Source organism: Macrosteles quadrilineatus, unplaced genomic scaffold (assembly GCF_028750875.1).
Source record: "Macrosteles quadrilineatus isolate MER2022 unplaced genomic scaffold, UCM_ALF_1.0 Scaffold_1__1_contigs__length_201487025, whole genome shotgun sequence".
Classification (NCBI taxonomy): domain Eukaryota; kingdom Metazoa; phylum Arthropoda; class Insecta; order Hemiptera; family Cicadellidae; genus Macrosteles; species Macrosteles quadrilineatus.
In genome coordinates this window covers 42743281-42769387 of record NW_026542594.1, presented here as the reverse complement: position 1 = coordinate 42769387, position 26107 = coordinate 42743281, and the positions used below count along the sequence as shown (strand labels likewise).

General features: G+C 34.2%; 1 protein-coding gene across 4 annotated transcripts in view; it reads right to left on the bottom strand.

Annotated features, from left to right (window-relative positions):
* The window catches only part of LOC128982840 (ester hydrolase C11orf54 homolog), a 118604-nt gene extending 94639 nt beyond the window's left edge, over positions 1-23965 (bottom strand). The window contains exons 1-2 of one of the 4 annotated variants that reach the window (XM_054401875.1): positions 23856-23965; positions 23128-23280 (exon numbers count right to left, since the gene is read on the bottom strand). In XM_054401875.1, the coding sequence (XP_054257850.1) occupies positions 23128-23203 (76 nt within the window). In that variant the 5' untranslated portion in view covers positions 23204-23280; positions 23856-23965. The remainder of the gene's footprint in view (positions 1-23127; positions 23281-23855) is intronic. The other 3 variants (XM_054401876.1, XM_054401879.1, XM_054401878.1) reach the window with 3 other exon arrangements.
* Positions 23966-26107: the final 2142 nt, after the last annotated feature.

Genomic DNA, 26107 nt, shown 5'->3' with positions numbered 1-26107 from the left:
AGTAAGATAAGTCAAGCCGAGGGAAAATTCTGTCTTGCTTAGGTTGACCACAGCCTGATCTACAGTACATCATTAACTGCGATGAACCGATATAGCATAGGCAAGATTTAGTGGAAATTGCCTTTGAGAAAATTGGACACCATTCAGGTTAAAGGAAACAGTTACTGTGGGAGGATAGGCAACAACCCGTTGTACAATGTAGGTCCAGTATAGTTTTCAAACTGTACCAAAACGCAAATAGGGAAATCTTCTAGATAATTTTCTGTGTCGGTAAATTTGTATATAATTTCAGCTACAGTACCAATGCTACCATTACATAGGCCTGCAGAAGTCCAACGATTATTTCGAAGTATCACACGACAACCTTTTTGAAATAAGGTGTTTGTTAAGGCCTTGGCAGTCATGTTGTTGTTCATAGCAGTGATACACGCAACAGGTAAATTGAGGCTTCTGAGCTCCTTATTATAAACCATAATTGATTCATTGGTTGTGATAATACGTATAGCATTTTCAAACTGGGGTTTCTTTCCTAAATTATACTTCGTAAAATGTGAGGCCAAAATTTCAAAGTTTCGTTTTGTGGCTCATCACTTTGATTCATCGGTCGAGCTTGTTGTAAGCATCGATCCATGTATGAAAGCATTCGTAAACCAAGCATTGATAATGCCTCGGCTGTTGCCAAAATAGGCCTAATGTACTCAATAAATAGATTAGATTTGAAATACGGCACTGGATAGAGAATTGATGAATTAAACAAGAATATATATATTCCTCATGATAAATTACAGCATGATTAAATAAAAATATATGCACAACAAACTACTGTACAACAAAATTATTAAAATCCAATATAAAAGAAGTTTTTGTGTTAGGCTATGGCATTTTATTTGAGTTGTTGAACCTGCACTGTTTTGATGTAAAGCCTGTTGGATTGTAAGTAAATTTTCAACCTTACATAAAAATGCCAGCATGCTGTTCTGTTGGCTGAAATAATTAATCTTATTACGGAAAAAATAAGGAATATTATATCATGCTTATTTATAATTGGACTCCCGTACAGGCCAAGCAGTCTAGGCTCTACTTTTCGTAATTGTAACCTGTGTCTGTATTTCCTGTACATAGAAAATTATTTCAACTCTTAAGTTAAAAATTAAGAGTAACTGAACTTCTGTATATGCCTAGCAGTCTATGCATTAGGCCTACGTATCGTAATAGTAACTGGGTACTAAATTATTTACACCTACAGTAATATGTTTATGTTTTATTAAAAGGCCTAGCCAATTATTTGTACACACCTTAGTTAAAAGTGGACTTCTATATTATTTATTTATTGTAGTCGCAACTGGACTTTAGTGTGCAGGCCTAGCAAATCACTGTATTTATATAGGATATGCTACCGTTAATAATATTTGAAAATACTGAATTCCTGCTTCAGAAATACAGTTTCTATAATTTTCAATATGAATACTCTCTTTTACTGTTTATAAACTAATATTTACCACAAAACTAATAGCAATAACAAAAATCAAAAGAAATAATAAGCTTGTATTAATTTAGTATAAGGCCGCCAGTAATTATGCGATTCAATGTATTATTAATCAACGCTTAATGGTATTCATCGGACTGTCATTTTCTTTTGTATTGTCTTTTGTAGGCCATATGCGTATGTGCAATCTGAGGTGCCCGTGGGTACACAATGTCAAGTCGCCTACGCTACGATTCTTTGTTTACATCTACTTTGTTATCCCGTAACCATCATGGCAACCCATGAGACTTACGTTAATCATTGCAAATTTTATGTCAATCTAAAAGTGTACAGGTATTATCAAATTGAAATTTCTTTGTTTAGTAACATCAAAAATATTTGTCGAAATACCCCTGGTAAGTTTGGATTCAATATGTTCAGTCATTATTGAGTTAATTGATTACATAGTTTGCATAAGGTCCGATCTCAAAGAGCTTCGCTCGCTCCGCTCAATTATAAATTTATATATAATGTAGGCTAAAAAAGCACAAAAAAAATTAATTTAAAATTAAAAAAAAATTACTTGGGCCTTATGGGTTGCCATGTTGGTGACGAAATAACAACAAAATATAAACAGAAAACCAAAACAAATGGAAGAAATTCTAATCACATGTTTTATTTGCAGCATTTGGTGAAAATAGAGAAGTTTGCACAATACAAACTTTTGGTAGAGTTTTCGACCACGGGACGAGCTCTAGTTATAACCTAAACTATATTTTCCTAATCTAACCTTTAATTTCAACACACTTAATACAGCCCCAAAATTGCATAAAGTCCAACCAAACCCTCTGACATGTCCGAATAAAAACTGAATACGTAATGGGAATGTTGCTGGAAGTCAACAGTGCCGGAAGATCAAATAATTTATACCTGTGCCGCTAGGTCAAAAACTACAATGTTTGCAGTGTCTGTAGATCAAAAGTCCCAGTAAGTCAAATAATACAGTCCGAGCTAAAAATGTGGTCCATGTTAAAGCGATTGACACATTGGGAATTTGATCTAATGCAACAGCAGGTTTAATATAACGAAATACGGTAAAATACAAGTTCAGTTTCACTGAGTCAACAGTGCCGGAAGATCAAAAGCAATTAAAAGTGAACGTCGATTCAGTGTAAAGTAGACCTCCTGCAACGCTTACTACACCAACAAAACTCGCTTTTAGTTACTTCGTGTTTTGTCATAATTAGAATAGAGCTAAAATTATCATATTTGTTACATAGCTTATCTATTAATGCTTCTTGCCAACTGTTTGGTCAACACTGTAAATAGGTATAGTTTATGTAATGAAAAGCCTTTTGTCAAAATTTTTGGCATAAAATACACGCAAGGACGATCTGAAAATTTCTGGTTATTATATACGTTTGTAAAAGGAGATCCATTTAATCGTAGAACGATTTTATTAGTTATAATGTAGTCTACATATAAACTGTGTAAATGTATTACGCCTCGGAAGGTTTGAAACCTGTCCAAACTATCATATATATTATTAAAACGTAAATGGGGTTTTTTCACGATTCTGAATCAACCAATCGATGGATTTTCATTAGTTTTGTGTTGAAAGAAAGACAATTTTGAGAACTAGGGAATTTCAAAGCCATAATTTAAAATTAGTGTCCCAGTTTTTTATAAATGAAGTTTTAGTTTTTAAAAAGTCTAGCAGCCGATGCTAACCTTCTCCAATAGTCAATGCTTCTAGCTAGCTTTTAGTACAATATAATTTGCTTAACATAACAGCTGTAACATTCAGCATTTGTGACACAAATTCAGCATTTGGAAGAAAATTCAAATACAAACTTATGGTTGACTTATTTATACTATGTGTAATGCTGACCATTGATACATTTAATTCTTCGGTACGAGGATGGCAGATTAATTAAATATGCATAGTAAAATACAGTAGTAGGATGTTCAAATTAATTTTTAAAGTATTCTTTGTAATCATCGATTTGTTTTAGTCCAATATAATTTGTTTTAACTAACAGCTGGTTGAATGTGCTATGTATACTTATAAAAGGCAAAGCCCTCACTGTCACATTCACTCTCACTCACTCATCATCAATAATTCTCCCACTTCCCATTTACCTAGAAGGCTGAAATTCGATATGATTCTTTATGACATTAAAGTATTTTGTTTGCACATTGCGTCGGATTATAGGTGTATTTGGTTACTTTTGTATTTTGTTTATTTGTTTACAGTAGTTATGTACCGCTTGTACTGGTACTTTGAACCGAGAATATTTTTTTTTTCAAAAACCTGTACCGATATCGAATGTGTAAATTTTTTCACTAAATTAATTGTACTGGATGTGATTACAAAACACGTCACTTATTGTAAATAACTTATAACTTAAAGATACAAGTTTGTAAGAAGAACACATTTCTAAACAGATCAGCATTTGTTTTCAGACGAAATGTTGTCTCGTAATATTATTGGTAATTGGTGTGACGTTTGCAGTAAAGAATTTAAGAAAACGTGTCCAATATCATACAAAACAGTGTTTTGGATAGTTTTGTATAAAAATATGTCAGTAAGTATTAACTGGTGACGAAAAAGTTAGGCCTAAATTACCTCCACTTTTAAGAATTCAGAAAAATAGTTTTATCAACGGCTGAACCTTAGAGTTCCTCTTTTGCGATTAACACGTAAAACCCAAAACAATATTTTGGTTGGAAATTGTAGGTCAATCACAAACTCGCAACTACACAAAAGTGAATTGACCCGAGTGACCCGACATCCCAATAACTGGCCAGTTTGAAAGTAAAATCCAAGAGATTGCAAATGAAGTCCATTAGGAGAAACATGCAAGGAGATTAACGGGACATCCCTGTATTCTATTCCCTCATTTCCTTTACCTTTCCAAGTACTGAATGTTTATGGGTTTGCTTGGATTAAACAATATGTGGAATACTTTGTATAAGATGCCTTCGACTAAATTTGACAACAGGCGTTTCTTTAATCTTTCTCAGTAAATAGCTAGTCAAGGGTTGTTCCTGAATGAACAAAAAGGTATATTGTGTTATTGTTCTAATACATACGAGAGAAATTCGCCCATATTCACGGTCATAAATCGGAGGCTATGAAATCTACACGAAGTTGAAGCTGTTGTTTGGAAATACAGTATTCAAGTGCATTTTGATTAAATAAATGTATGCTTGAATAATCATTTACAATTATTATTTGAGTTTACTCTGTGACAATAACCTGACAAAAACACTTCAATGTTATAAATATGTTCTGTTGTCCCTACGCTCTACAAAAGTGCACTTAAACAAGGTGACAAATTTATGGTGAGATACAAAGAGAACAAGTCGATTTAATGAGTCGATCTCATAGCTTAGTCAGCCTCCGTTTGCCTCCCCCTCGGCTCACGACCCGATTTGTCCCCAAGTTTCCGTGTCCCTAAGATTCCTTGTCCCCATCTTTCCGGACACCGTAGGGCCCTGCTGGCGAGTGCACGTGCGTTGGTGAAAGGGACGCTAATCACTTAAGTCCATCGCCTACCTTACGGAGAGAGAGTTGAGTTCTGTTGACTACGGTGATAGTGCTCGCTCGCCCTGAAGATGGCTGACTGTTATGTGGCCGAAACGTCGGTAGTTTCTGTACATAGTGTACATAACCAAAGGACGCGGTCGAACCCCGAAGACCAAGACTGTATATATATATATATATATAAGTGACGACCACGGAAGCCTATCCATGAAGATACCTTACGGACTATAATTGGATCATGTCATTATTACAGCCTTGAGCTTTGTTGTATTCATCTTTGCTTTAAAGCAAACAATAACTATGAGGAATAAAATTCACCAATGGCTCACTAGCTTTATTATCTTTATTTTTTATACAAAAATCACTAGTATTGTGCTTTGCTTTAGATTTAGACCCTATGTATGCAAAAACACTATCTTAACAAAACTCTTTATTCTTTATAATTATTTGGTTTGATAATTCAATAGATGCACAGTGAGGGCTAAGTGCGAGCTTTCCGGTAAAAACACATTTAAATATAGAATCACGTAAACTAATGCCTACATTAAGTATTGTTACCAGCCTAAATAACCGATTGTCAAAATCTATTTGTTTGTCAAAATAAATGTTGTTAAAATTCAAATATAATATTTTCAAACCCTGCACCATATTAGTGCTGATTAATAAAGGTTATGACAACGATGATCGATAATGTAGCCAAAAGGTCGATAAAAATTAGTATGTTGAGCGCGACTATTATCCGAGAATACAGGTTTTTTATTGAGGAACTGATTGTCATAACCCTATTGATATTCATGTAAAAATGTATATATAGTAATGTATATAGTATGTGAGGAATCCGATTTTGACATTTTCAAACTTCCGATAATGTACCGTTCAGGCAGTAGACAGAGAAATGTGGACAAACTAAACAATTTCTTTAAACAAATATTTTTGTGTTGAAATTTTAATATAATAGTCTCAATCCCTACACCATATTATGCTGATTTATAATGGTTATTAACTATGATGAATAATGTAGCCATAAGGTCAATACAAATTTGTCTGTTGAGCGTGACTATTTTTACAAAATACTGTTTTTATTAAGGAATTCATTCTCAAACCTCATTGATCCGTATGTCAAAATGTATGTTTTAGTATGTGAGGAATCCGATTTTGGCATTTTCAAACATTCGAAAATGTACCGTTTAGGCTGTAGACGGAAAAATGCGGACAAACTAAACTATTTATTAACGAAAATCTTTTTGTGTTGAAATGTATAGACAATGGTCACAAACCCTCCGCCAAACAATGCTGATTAATAATACTTATTACAACTATGATCGATAATGAAGCTATAAGGTCGATAAAAATTAGTATGTTGAGCGTGACTATTTTTACAAAATACTGTTTTTATTATGGAATTCATTCCCAAACCTCATTGATCCTTATGTCAAAATGTATGTTTTAGTATGTGAGGAATCCGATTTTGGCATTTTCAAACTTTCGAAAATGTACCGTTTAGGCTGTAGACGGAAAAATGCGGACAAACTAAACTATTTATTAACGAATTTTTTTTTTGTCTTGAAATTTAAAGACAATGGTCTCAAACTCTACACCGAATAATGCTAATTCATAATGGTTATTATATCTATGATCGATAATGTAGCCATGTTGCTTTGAAATGGCGACCATACAAATGTATGCATTTTAAGCCAAGTATGAATGGAGATGAGTGTGGGATGAGTGGAGCGATCTTGTTGTCCTGTTTGTGACTAAGGCCGACATAATCCTTAGACACAGCTGTTAATTAATAAGTGCATACAGTCAATTAATAGCAGCAGAGGTCAAGTTTGGTATCAAATTAAAGGTTTTATTCATAATAAATTATAAATAAAAAACTTTTTTAAAACAAAACGTTTTTAAATGCACTAAAAAGTAGAAAATAATTTATAAATATGTGGAGAGTATAAATACTTGTAAGATTTAAAACGAAAAACGTGGGGTGCATGCAATAGATAATTTACAATTACCTTCACCTATTGAACTAATGTATTATTATCAATTGCATGCACCCCACGTTTTTCGTTTTAAATCTTACAAGTATTTATACTCTCCACATATTTATCAATTATTTTCTACTTTTTAGTGCATTTAAAAACGTTTTGTTTTAAAAAAGTTTTTTATTTATAATTTATTTTCTACTTTTTAGTTTTAAGTGTGGATGTTAAATCTAAGGTTTATTTGAGTTCCTTTTCATATAATTATGTATTAGATTGGATGTACGGCCTACCTACTAACTATAAATATATCAATCTATTTAATTATGGTTTACTTTATAGAATATTAAATAAATAACAAATGACATTAATAACAAACACCTTTAAATATCTGCAATCAGATTGTTTATCTTTATTTTGAAATATTTGTTTGTATACAGAATCTCTTGGGAGCAGAACGGTGGGGCACACGGAAGATTTCTCAGGTGCCGTTTGACGTCACTAACTGCTGACGTCACTAACTGCTGCGTCTGAAGAAACAGACAATTTTCTATTTTTCTATTATTAAATTAAACTGTAATAACCTAACCAAACTAACCAAACGTGCTGATAATGGAAAAATCGAATAAAGGTTTACTAATCTAAAAAATAGTTTTGTTCACAAAATAAAATTATAATTGCCTAAAATTCAATTTTTTAATTATAAAATTAAACTGTCATAACCTAACCAAACCAACCAAACTTGCTGATATGAAAAAATTGTTGACAAAAAGTTAGTGCCGCCGGCGGGATTCGAACCCGGAACATTCGGATTAGCAGCCCGCAACGCTATCCACTATACCACCGAGGCCGATGGCTTATAACTGTATCGTTGCGGTATTGGTGTTCCCTCAAAGTGACGTCAGCAGTTAGTGACGTCAAACAGCACCTGAGAAATCTTCCGTGTGCCGTTTCGGGGAGCAGAACCTGTACCTCTTAACCTCTGCTTTTTGAACTGTCAAATTTAAGTATTTACAGCTGACTTTAATTAATTGATATATTTACATTCTTTCAAAATGTAAACATGAAAAATTTGGAAGCCAGTGGGGCGTAGCCCAAGGGAAATATGAAAATTAAATGCTATAATATTGCATTGTCAGCTATCTTGCATGACTTTTCGAATCTCAACAATGGTTGCTTCCTTTTTAGCGAATTTCCCATATAGGGAATAAGCTATTACCATAGTACTCGTGATAAGACCTGGACCCGGGACCGATTAACTTTTTCGTTTTGAGGTCCCTAGAGGCCAAAAACACCATCCGTTCAAATTCATATATATATATATATATTCTTACTAGCTGTGTGCCCGTTCTACGTATGGGAATCTTGTAGTAAGTTGAAACCTGCTTATATTCAGAACAGGAGTTGGTTTGCATAATATTTAGTGTGCATTTTTCCAGATATACTGGCAAAACTATTACTGTATAGGAGGAATACATATAAACCTTCGCAAATACAATATCTGACAATTTCAAGCCAAAACGAATTCTGCGCAATTAAATGTCACCCGATCGTGTTAGTCCATATTTTATATCTATAATGATAAAAGGAATTGCTTTATAGATCTATGAGGCATAGCCCTAAGGTAGGCCTGTTATTGAAAGTTACTTTTCACACTGGTTAAAAGTAGTTAAAATACTACCTCAACCTCACTACTGCACATTTTATTCGGGTTGAAATTTTCATTACGGTAACAAAGGTGCTCTTGTCTTTTCCACGAAGCACTGAGAAATAAGGACATTAATGAGTTACCAACAGACATACACACTCAAATACAGAATTGAATTAGGGGATCTGCTACGCTTTAACCAAAGCATATTATAAACAAAATATTATTTAAAAGTTTTGATAGTGTCATCAATTTTTGTTATAATCTTATTTAGGCCTAACTTAATCAAACTGTAAAATTGGTGTAAATCCATTGGCAAATATATAAATAAGTAAATAAATACACAGTCCACAAAACATTGATACATTAACAATGTAATTACAGCTTTAAATAGCCTATTCATGATGGTTTGCTTAAAAAATCTTTCACTAATGTTTTATAATTTTCATAGCATAAACTAACCTTTTAAAGTCCAGACAGAAAACGCAAAAATTATACAGTAAGACATTAATTAAATTTAATAAGAAATAAGGTGCAGCACTAACCATAACTATAGTTGTAAATAGTGATGTGTTTGTACGTAAAAATGATTCTTACTGCTACCACCGGTTCCATGGAAAAGTAGCAGTACCAAAAACCAACATTTACATTTAAGAAAAGAACTATAGTACTTACGACCAATTCAAACTGTCCTTGTAATCAATCTGTATTATAAGTGTTAATCCGTTGGCCAAATATACAGGGTGTTGAAAATGTCTGGAACCAACATTATATCTCGTGAGTGGTTAAAGAAAAACAACTGATATTTTGTGTACGGATATACTATGGTTTTACCTATCTTTTAGTGCCTTATGAAAATTCTTACCACTTATAGGGAACGTCCTGTGGAGGATGTAGTAAAAAGTTTTAATGGAAGCCTATGGTAAATGATACATCATTTTAAAGGCCATTTTTGTCTGAGTAAGGAGCCACAAGTTTCATCTCAAAAGGATCACCCTAGCAAAAATGGCGACTGTTTGAAATTTAAAAAACCACTTATAGGGAACGGAATTTTTAAATTTCAAACAGTCGCCATTTTCGCTAGGGTGGTCCTTTTGAGATGAAACTTGTGGCTCCTTACTCAGAAAAAAATGGCCTTTAAAATGATGTATCATTTACCATAGGCTTCAATGAAAACTTTTTACTGCATCCTCCACAGAACATTCCCTATAAGTGGTTATTTAAATTTCAAACAGTCGTCATTTTTGCTAGGGTGGTCCTTTTGAGATGAAACTTGTGGCTCCTTACTCAGAAAAAAATGGCCTTTAAAATGATGTATCATTTACCATAGGCTTCCATTTAAACTTATTACTGCATCCTCCACAGGACGTTCCCTATAAGTGGTAAAAATTTTCATAAGGCACCAAAAGATAAGTAAAACCATAGTATATCCGTACACAAAATATCATTTGTTTTTCTTTAACCACTCACCAGATATAATGTTGGTTCCAGACATTTTCAACACCCTGTATAAATACACAGGCCAAAAAACATTGATACGTTAACAACTTAAAGCTTTAAAAATTCATGATGGTTTGCTAACAGGAAAAAAAAAAATTGATGGTTTTTAACATGTTTTAAACCGAAAATTTAAAAAATTGATGGTTTGGACACAGGAATTGACAGGAGAAGATGACAGACGATGGTGAAGATGCTCCTTGTTCTATATGTGATATTATTATCCCAAGTGATGGATGTGGGTTGTATTGTGATGGTTTCTGTAAATCATGGTATCATCCATCGTGCCTTAATATAACCGACCATAAATACGAACTTATTAACGAATTACACGAAGATGTAAAATGGTTCTGCTCAACATGTGCTGGGAAAATTGACAGGTTAGTAGCCAATGAAAAGGATGCTAACAACCCTATTGACGTACAAACTATGTTTGGAAACTTAATTGGACTAGTAAAAGAAGTGTTAAATAATAATATTGCTTTAAATAAACGTATGGACACTATTGTTGACTTGAATCATAGAAGGTTAAGTAATGCACACCTGTCGTCTGCTCAATCGAGTAAACAGACAATAGCTAATTTGAGCCCTTTTGAAACTTCTTCTTCCTCACCAAAAACAAAGCCTATTAGCCTGCAAAATGTGATATCCGATGAAACCGAATTCGAAGAAGTGGGGAGTGATCAAATAACTACAAACAAAAATAAGGTTGACAATAGTGTTTTTTCTCTCACTCCCAACTCTATGGATATTACATGCTCCAATCAGAGAAGAGTATTAAACGAGGGAATCTCACTGGAAAATCGGACAACTTCAAAAATAAATGTAAACACGAATAAAAGGTACCAGAATAGGTATTCTCAGAGAGACGTAACTCAACACAACAAAGTCTACAATAACTCCAATTATAAATGGACAGAAGTTAATCACAAGAAAGGTAATAGAAACAACAAGCCAGTTCGAAATTCACGCTATAGCAGTATCAATCCAAATGAAGATGACAATAGTAGGCCTAGGCCTAATAATAAATCTCTCTCATACAGTGAAGCCTTAAAGCTTCCTCCGAGAAATAAGATAATTCATGGCACATTAGAGGTGAGCGACAACAACCCTATAAAACCAGCCAAAAGAATGAGCTGGCTCTTTCTATCGGGTTTAGACCCTTGTGTTGCTCCAGAGACTATTACAACTTACCTAAAGAGCCTGAATGAAAATGCTTCTTTTGAATGTGAGAAATTAATGACCAGATATACTAGCTACAACTCTTTTAAGGTAGGTGTTCCTTTAGAACTTAGTGAAGAACTGATGCACCCAAATCTGTGGCCTCAGGGTTGTATCATAGGAAAATACCACCCTCCTAGAGCAAATCGTTTTAGGCCTAGGGTAGGACAAGAGACTTTTTTAGAGTCGAACACTCAAGTAATGAGTGGAACTTAAGCCAACATCGTGGAAATCAGCCTAGGCTTATTACTAAAATTTTAAAGAAGCTAAGCATTTGTTTTTTCAATATACGTTCCTTGAAAAATAAATTGGGCCAGTTGGAAGTGATTTTGGACCACACATTGGTTGACATAATATGCTTAAATGAGCATTGGCTAAACAGCGAAGAAATATGTTATTATGTGCCTGACGACTTTGTTTTAGCCAACTCTTTTACTAGATCATCCTCATATGGTGGTTCCTCAATTTATCTTAGGAAGAACATGTCTTTTAAGTGTATTGACATTTCTGCATTCTGTCAAGAATTTATCTGTGAGGGTTCAGCAGTTAGAGTATCTGACTGGAATATAATAATTTTGTGCATATATCGTACTCCTGACTCTAGTTTTAGACTTTTCATAGACAACCTAGACAATCTTCTGCAACACGTCTTCAAGAAATTTGTAAAAAACAATGAACGGGTAGCCTTGGCTGGTGATCTCAATGTTGACTTTTTAAATCTAGAAAGTTCTGAAACGGAAGTGTTCCTGAATTTATTAAGATCTTTTAACCTCTACTGTACAAACCACAGCCCAACACGTCTTACTGCTGGCCTGGACAACATCTACACCAACCTAACACCGGACTACTACGAAGTTTCCCTGGTTGACCAAGATATCTCCGATCACACTGGAGTCTGGCTGAAACTTAACCTACATCATGACGTCCCTGCTCCCAAAGAAGACACACCAATGAGAAAGAGACGCTTAATGAACGAGGTCAGATTAGGTTATTTTAGTAATAGTTTATCAATAGTTGACTGGTCGGAAATGTATAGCCTTATTGATGTAAATGTTGCCTTTTCATTCTTTTTAAACATCATATGCTCAATTTTTAACCACCATTGTCCTTTAGTTCATGTAAAAAATAAAACAGTCAAAGGTAGTCCTTCACCGAGTCACAACTTTAAAAAATGGTTCACACCAAAGCTTGAAGCTATGCGAAACCTAACACTCATTTTGTATGACACATGGAAATGCAGTGCAACTGTAACTGACAAGAATATGTACATAAAATCTAAAAAACTTTATCACAAAGAAATTGTCAAAGCAAAGAAAATAGTAAATGATAATCTTATACAGGATGCAAAGAATAAATGTCAAATGGCCTGGAAAGTTATAAAAAGAGAATCTGGTGCAAACAAGACCAATTCTCACATTCCCATCACACCTGATATTTTAAATGATTATTTTGCTAATGTGTCAACTTCAGTTCAACCAAGTGTAGGTATAGATGTAAGTTGTGATAGCTATGTTGACTTACTTAAGAATTATGATAAACCAATCCCAGTAGATGGTTTCACCCTGCAAACTGTGAATTCTGATGTAATAGCCAGCATTCTAGCACACCTTAGCAACTCAAAAAGTGAGGATGTTTTTGGTCTGTCCAATTATTTGTTAAAATCAGTTGGTAACGTCATCACCCAACCCATGACATACTTAGTAAACTTAGTTCTTACCCAAGGTATTTTTCCTGAATGTTTGAAGTTTGCTAATATCACCCCAATCTTTAAGCGAGGGGATCCAAATAAGGCTGATTGTTATAGGCCTATAGCGATTGTTCCTATAGTTGGTAAGGTAATAGAATCTTGTATAACTGCACAAATGTATCAATATTTCAACAACAACAACTTGCTCTATAACCATCAATATGGTTTTCGTCCAAAATGTAATACAGTTCAAGCGATGGAAGTTATTGTCAACTTCATCATTAAAGGTTTTGAAAACAAGAATATCATTGCCTCAAATTTGATTGATCTTTCAAAGGCTTTTGACTGCCTATCTTTTGATATTTTGTACAAAAAATTAGATTTCTATGGTGTTAGAGATAAGGAACTAAATCTTGTGAAATCTTACTTGTCTGGACGTAAACAAAAGGTCAAAGTAAATAATGTTAGCTCTAACTTCATTGATGTTAAGGCTGGTGTACCCCAAGGCTCCGTGCTCGGACCTTTCTTGTACCTGATTTTTGTTAACGATATGTATTGTAATGTCCCTATTTTGTCAGTACTTTACGCTGATGACACAACCTTGATATGCTCAGATAGTTGTTTCGAACATGCCAATCAACTACTCTCAAATGCCTTAATCTCTTCCAAAAACTGGTTTGCATCCAATAATTTAGTAATAAATGAGCAAAAAACAGATTTAATTTATTTCTCTCTTAGAGAAATTCCGACAACCTGTAATGCAAGAAGTGATGTCAAACTTCTGGGTTTCACTTTAGACAACCACCTCACTTGGAAACCTCATGTCCGTAATCTGTGTAAAAAACTATCAAGAATTGTGTACCTAATAAGAAGGCTTAAGCAATCAGTAAGCTCTGATACACTGCTAGTTGTCTACTATGGACTCTTTCATGCTACTTTCAGCTATGGTATTCGACTGTGGGGTCATTCATGCCATGCAAAAAAGGTTTTCCGATGGCAAAAGAAGGCGGTAAGACTACTTGACAACTTAAGAGATCGTCAATCATGTAAAACTAGCTTTCAGAAGTTAAAAATCTTGACCATGCCATCTGTGTATATTTTAAACACCTTAGTATATGTCAAACAAAATATCAACTCATTTGCTCCTCAAAATGCTCATCATGATCACCTCACTAGATTTAGACATAACCTTGTTACTCCATATGTAAGGCTTGCAAAAACCTGGCATTGTCATGTTTACCATCAACTCGCTCTTTATAATAAACTCCCAATAGCTATTAGAAATTTGCCACTCAATAGATTTAAGAAAACTGTAACTCTATTTCTAAAGGACCAATCCTACTACTCTGTTGCAGACTACATGGACGATCGCCTCACATCATGACCTGTTTATCTGATGTAAACTCTTTATCTTTATCTTTGTCTGCTCTTATCTTGTTTTTTAAGCTATGTGTCTCAACTCTATGTATTTTACCATATAAAATTCTTGACTTGTCCTATTGCATTATCTGTTTGCTTAAAGGAATAAATATATATTGTCTATTGTCTATTGTCTATTGTCTATTGTCTAAAAAAATCCTTCACTTGATGTGGTATCAGTACCAAAGTTATTAATCTCCCTTGGTTTTGGATTTTTGTTTAGTTTTTGAAAATCAAAGTTATTTCCAAATAATAACATTATTTGTAAGCAACTTTTAATGTTAACATATTAATGACAGTTTTAAGAAACCACCTTTATCCAAACAAAGGTTTATTATTTAAAATATTACATGATCCCTAAACGATGATCGGTATATCTAGCAAATATTCGGAGGAAATGTGACCAAAAACGCACAAATCTAGGGTTTTGTACGTTTGTAGTTTTACTTCCTAAGTAGGAAGGCTATGTATTCTAGGGAAAAGTACCAATATCGTTGTCAAAATGTGGTTGTAAATAATTAGGCCTACGTAGGGCCTACCCAAGAGATGGGCTATGGGCCAAGATTTGCAGTATGGTCCAGCGATTGCAGCACAAAGTAGGAACCAAAAGTGACACACTGGAAAAGTGAGTTTAGCTACATCTGTAGCCTAAGTTAAGCCTATTTTACGATCACAGCGAAATGAGAAAGATCTTCCAAGATCGCAGCAACATCCACGATCACCCACTGCAGATGTGATTTTTTACTTTGCACTTTACACAACTGTCCTTGAAGCGTCCATGAGTGGAAACCTTTTTTGTAAGCTATTGGCGACGATGGTTAAAAAAATTTAAGTTTCCCAGCACTATACAACACTGATTTACGGTCTTTTCCCCGGTTATCAAAACTCAAGAACAATAGTTGCACTTACGATTTATTAAACCGGTCAAGTTAGGCACAACGTTTTTAATCTTACTTGGTTTGGATGTGCTTACAAAACGTGATTGGAAATGCTTGCGGTGTTTGTAAACAGTATTTATTTAATGTAAACATATCAGTGACAGCTAGAAGTGAGAACTAATCTAAACAGCTGATCGTTATTTCATAAAATGTAATAGTAAACATTTGGAGAAAATTTGACAAAAATCTAACAAAATTGGGTTTTTGATGGTTTGTTATTTTGTTTTCAAAGAAGCGAGGCCATGTTTTTATAGCCAAAGACACTCTCACCAATCCAGTAAATACAGTAAAATGAATTTAACCATGATCGGTACTCTAGTTTTCTAGTAGTAGGCCACGTAAAATGACATTTTGGCGTCACAGACAGAATGACAGAATGGACAGACAAACAGACAGACAGAAATTGAGATAAGACTCGTTTTGGCTTTCTTAGGCTATGAAACGTAAAAATAATCAAAAACTGCATGATTCTTAGCAATGTACGGACAAAACTGTAATTTTATTAGCGAAATTCCCATATTGGGAATAAGCTATTACCGTAGGTCTCATTGTAAGACCTGGACCCCGGACCGATTTACTTTTTCGTTTTTAAGTCCCCAGAGGCCAAAAACACCATCCGTTCAAATTCATATATATATATATTATATATGTGTCCGTTTTTTATGGGGTAAAAATGGGTTTTTCCCATTTTTGACTCTAAAAACATAAAATTTTGGAATTTCTTTCCCAACCATTTTGTAGAGCTTAAAAAAAAAAATAATTTAGTATGTTGAAGGACTTTTGTATGCCTAATGGTTCGGGAGAAAATTCAAAAAAGTGCAAATTTAAAATTCCCATGTTATCCTTATGGAGAAAATAATACCCCCGCCGCAGCTAACCTGCATACTAAGTGAATTTCAACTTGTCTGATTACATATTTACTAAAATATTTCCATAAATAAGACATATTTATTCCCAATTTAAATAACATTAGATTTAACGAGTGCTTAGGTTTGCTGATACGGGGAAGGTAAACAGTGTTTTTTGACCAAATTTCAATAGTATAGGATGAAATAAATAAATTTGCCAAATTTGATCAACATAAATCCATAAACAAGTAAACTACACCAGTTTTTATTTTCTCCATAAGAATTACATGGGAATTTTAAATTTGCACTTTTTTGAATTTTCTCCGGAACCATTAGACATACAAAAATGCTTCAACATAATAAATTATTTCTTTTTTAAGCTCTACAAAATAGTTGGGAAAGAAATTTCAAAATTTTATGTTTTTAGGGTCAAAAATGGGAAAACCCCATTTTTACCCCATAAAACCCCCCATAAACCCACGTTCCCATGGTCTTATCATGCTGGTTCGCGAACTCGTTAGAATAAATGTAGGTTTAGGCCTACACGTTTTTACCAAATTTCATCAAAATCATATAATTTGTGTTCGAGTTATCGTCCTAACGGACACATATATATATATGAATTTGAACGGATGGTGTTTTTGGCCTCTGGGGACCTCAAAACGAAAAAGTAAATCGGTCCTGGGTCCAGGTCTTACAATGAGACCTACGGTAATAGCTTATTCCCTATATGGGAAATTCGCTAAAACTGTTGTAGTTTTACTTGTTTATGGATATTTGTTGATCAGATTTGGCAAATTTATTTATTTCATCCTATACTATTGACATTTAGTCACAAAACACTGTTTACCTTCCCTGTAGCAGCAAACCTAAGCACTCGTTAAATCTAATGTTATTCAACCCATTCCTGACTGAGTTATTTGTCAAGTATCATATAACAAGAACTGCAACAAGAACTTTTACCTAGAACTGAGTAAAAAAGGGCCAATGTACAACGTTTTAGTAAAAAACTCATTAAAAATGTAATTTATGAAATAAATGCCTAATACTTGTGCTTAAATTGATCTACATAAAATTTCCTTTCATATGACACAAATTTTAAATAAAAATATTTTATAGCAATTTTCAATATACATATAGGCCTATGCATTTTTATATATGCAAATAAAATTTGTTTTTTGAAAGCAAACCTTGAAAAATAAAAATAAAATCTATTTCTTGGTCAAATTTATAAATAGTATTCAATTCGTTACACAAAAAACTTCATTTGGTTTATAAAATCCTTCATTTTATAGCTGTTTTTGTAAAACTGCAAAACGGCAAAATAGGCCTAGGCCTAATACAATTTTTGCACCAAAATTTCATGTGTACTTAGTTAAGTGTTGTGAGTATTGAAATAAATAGAAAATAATATTCTAAGCATAATTATATTACTTTTGTAACTAATAACAACATTAGGAAAATTTATGTAAATCAATAATAATGCATAATAAGCCTAATAATAACGCAAAATAATGCATTATGCGTGGGGACGGACGCTGCTCGTCTTTAGTCTTTCGTAACCTGACGCGCTAGGACGGGCGCCGCCTGTCTTTAGGCGGGAATGGATTAAATTGGGAATAAATATGTCTTATTTATGGAAATATTTTAGTAAATATGTAATCAGACAAGTTGAAATTTATGGGGGGTTTTATGGGGTAAAAATAGGTTTTTTCCCATTTTTGACCCTTATAAAACAAAATTTCACAATTTATTTCCAAACCATTTTGTAAAGCTTAATAAAACAAATACGGTAATTTAGAATATTGAAGCGTTATTGTGCGTCTAATGGTTACGGAGAAAATTCTAAAAAATTGTAAATTTAAAATTCCCATGTTATTCTTATGGAGAATAAGTCAACTGGTGTAGTTTGCTTGTTTATGAACATATGTTGATCGAATTTGGAAAATACATTAATTTCTTACTAAACTATTAACATTTTATAACAAAAAACACTTTTTTACCCTCCCTGTTGCAGCAAACCTAAGCAATCGTTAAACTAACTCTATTTAGGCCTAAATAGGGAATAAATGTGATAGGCCTATTTTAGGGAGGCATTTTAGTATAAATCTAATCAGGCTAATGGAAATTCGCTTAGTCTGCAGGTTTGCTGCGTGTGGGTATTTGGGTTTTAAGGACAAATATGTGTGATGCCACTCCATTGACTGACGCTTGATTTCTGAAGTCTTATACGAAACCTGTGTTTCATCTCCCATATCAATACGATCAAGAAATTGGTCTCCATCTTTGTCATATTGTTTCAAAAATTCAAGAGCTGCCCTTATGCGTTTTGCCTTAAGGTCGTCTTTCAAAATCATAGGCACCGAGCACAAAAACACCCACCGAGCACACACTCTCTTGTATCCAAGATCATGTCACTAATCTCATGTAGGAGTGATCGTGAAATTTGTGGAAAAGAGTCTTGTAAAGCCGTCAAAGTGAAATGTTGATTTTACTGAATTTTTTCGTCAGCTTTTGGCTTAAGTTTATCCGTGACTAGTGATGGCCTTCCGCTCAGATCTTCATCATGCACGTTAGTCCTTCCTTGGTTAAACAAAATGCACCACTTTCTTACTGATGACTCATTCATCGCATCATCACCCCAGACAGCTTTAATGTGCATAAATTTCAATTGGCTTAACTTCATTCAAAAAGCGGATTACACTCTGTACTTCACATTTGGCGGGGTTTTTGATTAGCGCTGCCATTATAAAATGCTTCAAAAACAAACAGCGTGATCACACAGTAACGAGACTCACCTCACACTCAAGAGAAAGGAAGTGGCAAGCGGCCACGCACGTACAGTAGTGGGGATCTCATTTGTTCTTTACTTCCTGGACGACCCTCATATGACCTAGTCAATATTCATTCGCCGTAGAAAATAATGGTATTTTTTACAGAATAGAGTCAGTTATAAAAACACAATATTAAACCTAAGACTACTTACAGAGAATATTGTTATTATCAACAAATCAAATTTCAGGAAGTTGTAAAAAACCTTCTAATTTATACAAGGGTCTGTTGGTAAGAAATAATTTCAAATGTTTTTTAAATTAATTAAATAATCTTCTAATTTATACAAGGGTCTGTTGGTAAGAAATAATTTCAAATGTTTTTTAAATTAATTAAAATTAGTTATATTTTTTATATTATCAGGTAGTAGCCTAAGCTATTAAAATATTTAACACCACAATAAGCTGTGTTTTTTTTCATAAGCCGATAAATTATGTCTGTTGAACGACAATTCACTACCTTTTCTGGTTGAATACTTATGAAAAGAGTTCAATTTTGGCAATCTTTCATGGTTTTATTTAATATAAAGGGCTATTTGATAAATTTATAAGCTAAAAATAGTCATAATTCTTATTTCTTTTAAGTGCTCTTTTGCAGATTTTTTTTTTTAGTCTTATCACGATGTAAATTGCTTTCTTCAGAAGTTCCAGAATGCAATAAGTAATTAAGTTATAAACAAAAACATACCGGTACCTCTTATGAATAATTTAACTTAGTGATGGTTAAGTCCTTTAATCGGGGGGAGTAAACAGATTTGTACAGATTTTTAATTGTCAGGATAAGTTAGTTTGGTTAAGTATAGTTTGGTAAAAAATAGTGTACGTCACTCGTCTAAATTGCGTTTACTATACTCGTAAGGGAAGAACCATAACTTAAACTTACTCGTCCGGTAAAAACCTATTTTCCAGACTAGCAACATAACGGCAATATACGCAATATACGGTAAGTTCACACGTTCACTGCGGGCGTATCCGATCGGATACAGGCCGGCCTCTGTCCAGGTGCTGCCGTAACCGATCGGATACGCTCGACAATGCCTTTCGTATATCTTTGTTTTTGCTCTAGCGTTGGTCGAAGGCGGACCTATACCTTGTTAGCGTGTTGTGGGTGACTTGCTTTTAGCGAATTTCCCATATAGGGAATATTAGCGAATTTCCCATATAGGGAATAAGCTATTACCGTAGTAGAGTGAAAATTTAAAAAACGTACGTTTTCATGTCCCTGGCATTTTACTTCGTAGCTACTGGATTTGTAGTTTATTATTATGTGTTTTAATATTTTTTGGGATGGGGGCAACATGTTACACACATTTATTTGATTTTAAATAGGTTCTAGGTATTTTTTTCGTATTTTTAAAGTCTCGAAATTCACGACCATGACGTGTCCCTAGGGTACATTTTCCAACTTTCACGCTGTTTTTAGACTAATTATTCATGCAGCAATATATAAAGCCATATTTTTATGTCATCAATGGTTATTAAACTTACAAAAAAGGAGCATATTATAATTTTATTGTCATTGCAAACTGACTACCATGACATAATAAGTCTGTCCCTCGATTTGGCGTCACGACCATTTGGGAAAATTTTTCAACTTTGGAGCACGACAGTGGCAAGCCTCGCGTTGATGGAGTCAGTTGGTTTTAGAGACTAGGTCGGGGTGTACGTCAGGATTGTAGTGCCGGTCGTTTCGAGTTGAAAGGAGGAATTACAAGATTAATACAGGAAAGGTTGTGTTTTTTGTAATTTTGGTGTGTCCATGACCGTACATAGTCATTCGATGAAGTAGACATGGTGTTAATTTTTGTTTATAAGATATTTCAATTGCTAGATTAACCTAGAAGTCCACTTTGTATCCTCGAACATGAGGTGCAGAGCTACCACCAGAACAGAGCCAAATAACACGTAATTTCACGACCAAAGTTTCACGACCATCGCGGGTTTTTTCACGACCTATCCAGCCTTATGGATTATAGTGTGTTTGGTCGTGACAATAACTTTAATATAATTGTAATTTGAACAGTTTAGTTCAATTAAAACACATATTTTTATTATAACTAATAGTATAAATTAAAGGATTGTTTAGAAAGATTTAGATTGTTTTATAAAATTCACGACCGTACCGCTTGTCCCTGACCATCACGTTTATGATTTCTGTCATAAAAATTTCAAAAATTAAAATATCGTCATATTTCAATGTTTTATACACAAAAGAAGCACGCCTCTATGCAAACATAACGATTTTTCGGGTCTCAGGTAAGTTTTTTCGGAGTTATACAAACTTAAAAAGATATTATTGGCTTTTTTTCAATTTTTTTGAGTTTTTTATTTTTTTCTAGAAAGACCAAATATACTAAAAGCTCAGTGACCTTTTTAATGTATAATGGTCATAAAAGTAAATTAGTTTATAGCAAAACATAGTTATAAAAATAATATTAACTATTTTTAATATTCATTTAAACGCCTGTTATGGTCGTGACAGGATTTTGTGTTTTTCCACTAAAGATGCTCTTTTAAAAAAAAACTACCAAAGATATTGCGTTACCATGGACATTTTATGAAACTTCAAATGTTAATGAAATCAAAAAAATAATAAAAGTTTTGAAAAAAGGGGAAAAAAATTTGCAAAGTGTGTTTCCTGAAAACGTACGTTTTTAAATTTTCACTCAGTACTCATGGTAAGACCTGGACGCGGGACCGATTTTTTTTTCGTTTTGAGGTCCCTAGAGGCCAAAAACACCATCCGTTCAAATTCATATATATATATATATATGTGTCCGTCAGCACGATAACTCGAGCAAAAATGATCCGATTTTGATGAAATTTGGTACAAACGTGTAAAAGTACGTTTATTCGAATGAGTTCGCGATCCAGCATGATCGGACCATGGGAACGGGGGTTTATGGGGGGTTTTATGGGGTAAAAATAGGTTTTTCCCATTTTTGACCCAAAAAACATCAAATTTAGCAATTTCTTTCCAAACCATTTTGTAGAGCTTAAAAAAACAAATAATTTAGTATATTGAAGCGTTATTATGCGCCTAATGGTTACGGAGAAAATTCCAAAAAATTGTAAATTTAAAATTCCCATGTTATTCTTATGGAGAATAAGTAAACTGTTGTAGTTTGCTTGTTTGTGAACATATTTTGATCAAATTTGGAAAATGTTTTTATTTCTTACTAACTATTCACATTTTACAAAAAAAAAAAAAAAACAGTTTTACTCTCCCTGATGCAGCAAACCTAAGTACTTGTTAAACTAATTCTATTTAAATCAAGAATAAATGTTATATTTTTAAGTAGACATTTCAGTGTAAATCCAATCAGTCAAATGGAAATTCGCTTAGTCTGCAGGTTTGCTGCGGCGGGGGTATTTATTGTGTTGTAGGTTGGTAGTAAAATTTTCCCATAAAATCCCTGTCCGGCAAACTTAAAAATCAACTTGTTGTCCCGCCATTCTCCCTCCAATTGGCAATACAATGGGATCGGCTACGTTCCAAGCAGTGCTGCTATCTGTGAGTGTTTAGCGAACTACGTTGACTCTTGTTATAAAGCAGGACATTACCACACTTTATTTGCTATTCCCCCTACCGAAATATGAGAGCCAATCACCCGGCAATCGGGTTTGTTCGACGCTGCGGGCTGCGCCGAACTGGGGCTACGCCTGCCATTTGATGGCCCGCAGCGAACGTGTTAAACCTACTTTATTGCTCAATGTGTTTAATTTGTTTAGAAAATCTAACGAATAACTTACCTAACACAAATAGGCTATACATAACTTAGGTCCTACCTTAAAGACATACCTTAACAGTGATTTTGACAAACAAAATATAAAGTGGTGCCAAAAATAACATTGCACAGGGACCTCTGAACTGTTTAAAAAAATATAGAGACTTAGACTAATTCTTCCTTTTTAAATAGGTTAACTTGCCTATAACAGAAAATATATGGTAACAAAAATCCAATTTATTAAATAAATATAAGTTATATATACTATAAATATTATACTATAATAAATATACTAAGTAACTTATACAATACAAACCTTGGTTTACAAGTTCTAAGGGAGGAACAAACAACTCCTTTTCTTCAACAAGTAGGTCTTTCAATTGTAAAGGCATGCCTTCTCCAGGGTGATTCCTTGAGTCACAATTATTTATATAGGCTAGAAGAAAGCAAAACCTAAAACTACAAATAGCTGAAAACACGGGGAGTGTAAAAGGCATGGTAAATTATACACCAAATTCAACTTCTATGCCTACCATAGCCTATAGTTTAGAGCTGTTGTATCAAACAATAATTTATTTGACAAAACCATTTATATTCAGCTAAACTTTAAATGGGCACAGTTTCTTAACTGGTATATGCTAATATTGATTGAAACTATTGAATTGAAAATATTGATTGATTATCGATATTTTTAAATATAGGCTAGATAAAATAAAACTAGGCCTATCATAACCTTACCTAACCAACCAAACTTGCTGATGGTGAAAAAATCCATGAAGGTTTACTAATCGAATCGATAGTTTCAATCAATATTAGCATAGCCCAGTTAGTTAAGAAACTGTACCCACTATCGATTTAAATCATTTAAATTAAGGGCTAGGTTTATTCAAAATATCAAGACTTATAGGCCTACCAATAAGGTTGCCCTATTAATTAATAATATGTTACTAAAATCATACTTAGACTATTAGATTAGTATGAACAAGCCTGGCCTAATTAATAGCAGTTTAGCAGTATTTTAATATTCTATTAAGCAAAACATACCATATAAAAACAGTAAGAAAATTAGTGTATAGATTATAATAATATTCGAATTAACTATGAAGGTATCGCAAAGACAATCGTCTACACACAGCCTGCCTCAGTCAGTCCTCGAGTCTGACTCTGACTCTGACCTCCACCTCCTGACACTGACAGTGACAGTACCCACTTTGACGGGTCTGACTTAGGGGAGGTACGATTGAGGCATTAGTTCAAAATTCCTCCGTGAACAGCGCTGTAGTAGAGAGCACTTTGGCAATGAAGCACTAATCGCTAAATAGTTCTGTTCATAAAATAAAATTATAAATGCCTCAAATTCAATTTTATTAATTTTAAATTATAAAATTAAACTATCGTAACCTAACCAAACTTGCTGATAATGAAATAATAGCCTATAACAAAAGTTTAGTAATAGAAAAAATAGTTCTGTTTAAAAAAAAACTAGAAATTGCTCAATTAAAATTTTATAATGACTTAATAATAAAATTAAACTGTCATAACCGAACCAAACCAACCAAACTTGCTGATAATAAAAAAATCTTGGACAAAAAGTTAGTGCTACCGGCGGGATTCGAACCCGGGACCTTCAGTATATCAGTCCGGCACGCTAGCCACTAGACGACCGAGGCCAATGGCTTCAGGTCGTATTGTTACGCTAATGGCGTTCCCTCAGCTAATAAGAAGCCCACAGCTGTCATCGTAGCCTCTTCTATACCTCCCCTGAGTAAATACCTGACTTTGACTGCTGACTAGGCTCAGGCTCAGGCTGACTGACTAGTCTGATCTGAGTGACAGTGACAGTGACGGTTCAGTGATCACTTTTTTTATCTTTTATTTGCTCGAAAGCAGGCTTATATAATATGCAGCCTTGTTGTGCACTAATTTATTTGACGATTCTGTGGTTTTCATTAGAATTTTGTTGTAAGTAAGTTTTTGTTAGTATTGACATGGAATTGTTGAGGATATTGTTTTAGTTTGGCGGCAAATTTCATTTTGGTTTTTGTTTTTTGTTGTGTCAAGATAATGGATGGGATTTAGTAGGATTCTAAGGCCGTGATGGGATAGTTGGGAGAGGGGTATGGGTTGGAGTCTTCTCGCTTGAGGGCTGTCAAGCATTTCTATCCCGAAAAGGAGGCCCATGGATGAAGAACCCAAGGATTGGAATGAATTATGTGAGTGTTTGGTCTAATAATATTGCAAACGAAAAAGACTGGCCACTAAAGAAGAAGAACCATCTTGTTTTGTTGATGACTGCGGTCTGTCGTCTGTAAGTTAGCATAAACAAACAGAAACAAACAGACTCCCATCAGGTATCACTGGGTATAGCCATAGATTAAACATACTCCCTTAGTTAACCTACACACAGTCCGTAGTGTGGGAAATGTTTATGACGATGATTAGATTAAGGTATCTACAATCCTAAAATGGAATGGGAAGGGAGGGAAACAGGTCCGCGACGTAGGAAGTGGTGAAGGAAGTAGTAAAGGCGAGCAGTGTGGAGTCTGGGAACTGGAAACCAATTGTAACAGTTAGATTTATGTATCTGAAATTGAAATACTGAAATGCTATTAGAAGGAATGGAAACATGACCATGACATAGGAAATGGTGAAAGAAGTAGTAAATGATAGCAGTGTGGAGTGTGGGAAATGTTTGTGGCAATTAGATTAATGTATTTAAAATACTAAAATGTTATGGAAAGAGATGGAAACAGGTCCACGACGTAGGAAGTAGTAAAGTTTAGCATCGCAGAATGTGGGAACCATTTGTGGCAGTTCGATTAATGTATCTGTAATACTTATATGCTATGAGAAGGGAAGGAAACAGTTCCATGACGTAGGAAATGGTGAAGGAAGTAGTAAAGGCTTTATTCGAAGAGTGGGGTCCCCGGGTACTTTTATTAGATTCTAATATGAGCAATGTTTGCTTGTATGCTTGCTTGCACAAAGATCTCGAAAACGGCTCCGACGATTTTCTTCAAATGTTGTAAATAGTTTATTCCTGGCCTAAAAACAAGTTTACTGCAGTTAGAACTGCCAACAAAAATCTAATTACGTAGAAAAATAAAACTGAAAGTCACATTTTTTTAACATAAGTCTTATGGGTTGCTAAGTAAAGCCCCCCACACACTACCAGACCAGACCTCCAGACCAGACCGTCTGGCTGCAACCAGACCGTCTTGGCCGGCTTTACACACTCCCAGACCCGACGGTCTAGCATTCGTAATTGAGAGACGGCTGAGACGGTGGTGAGAACT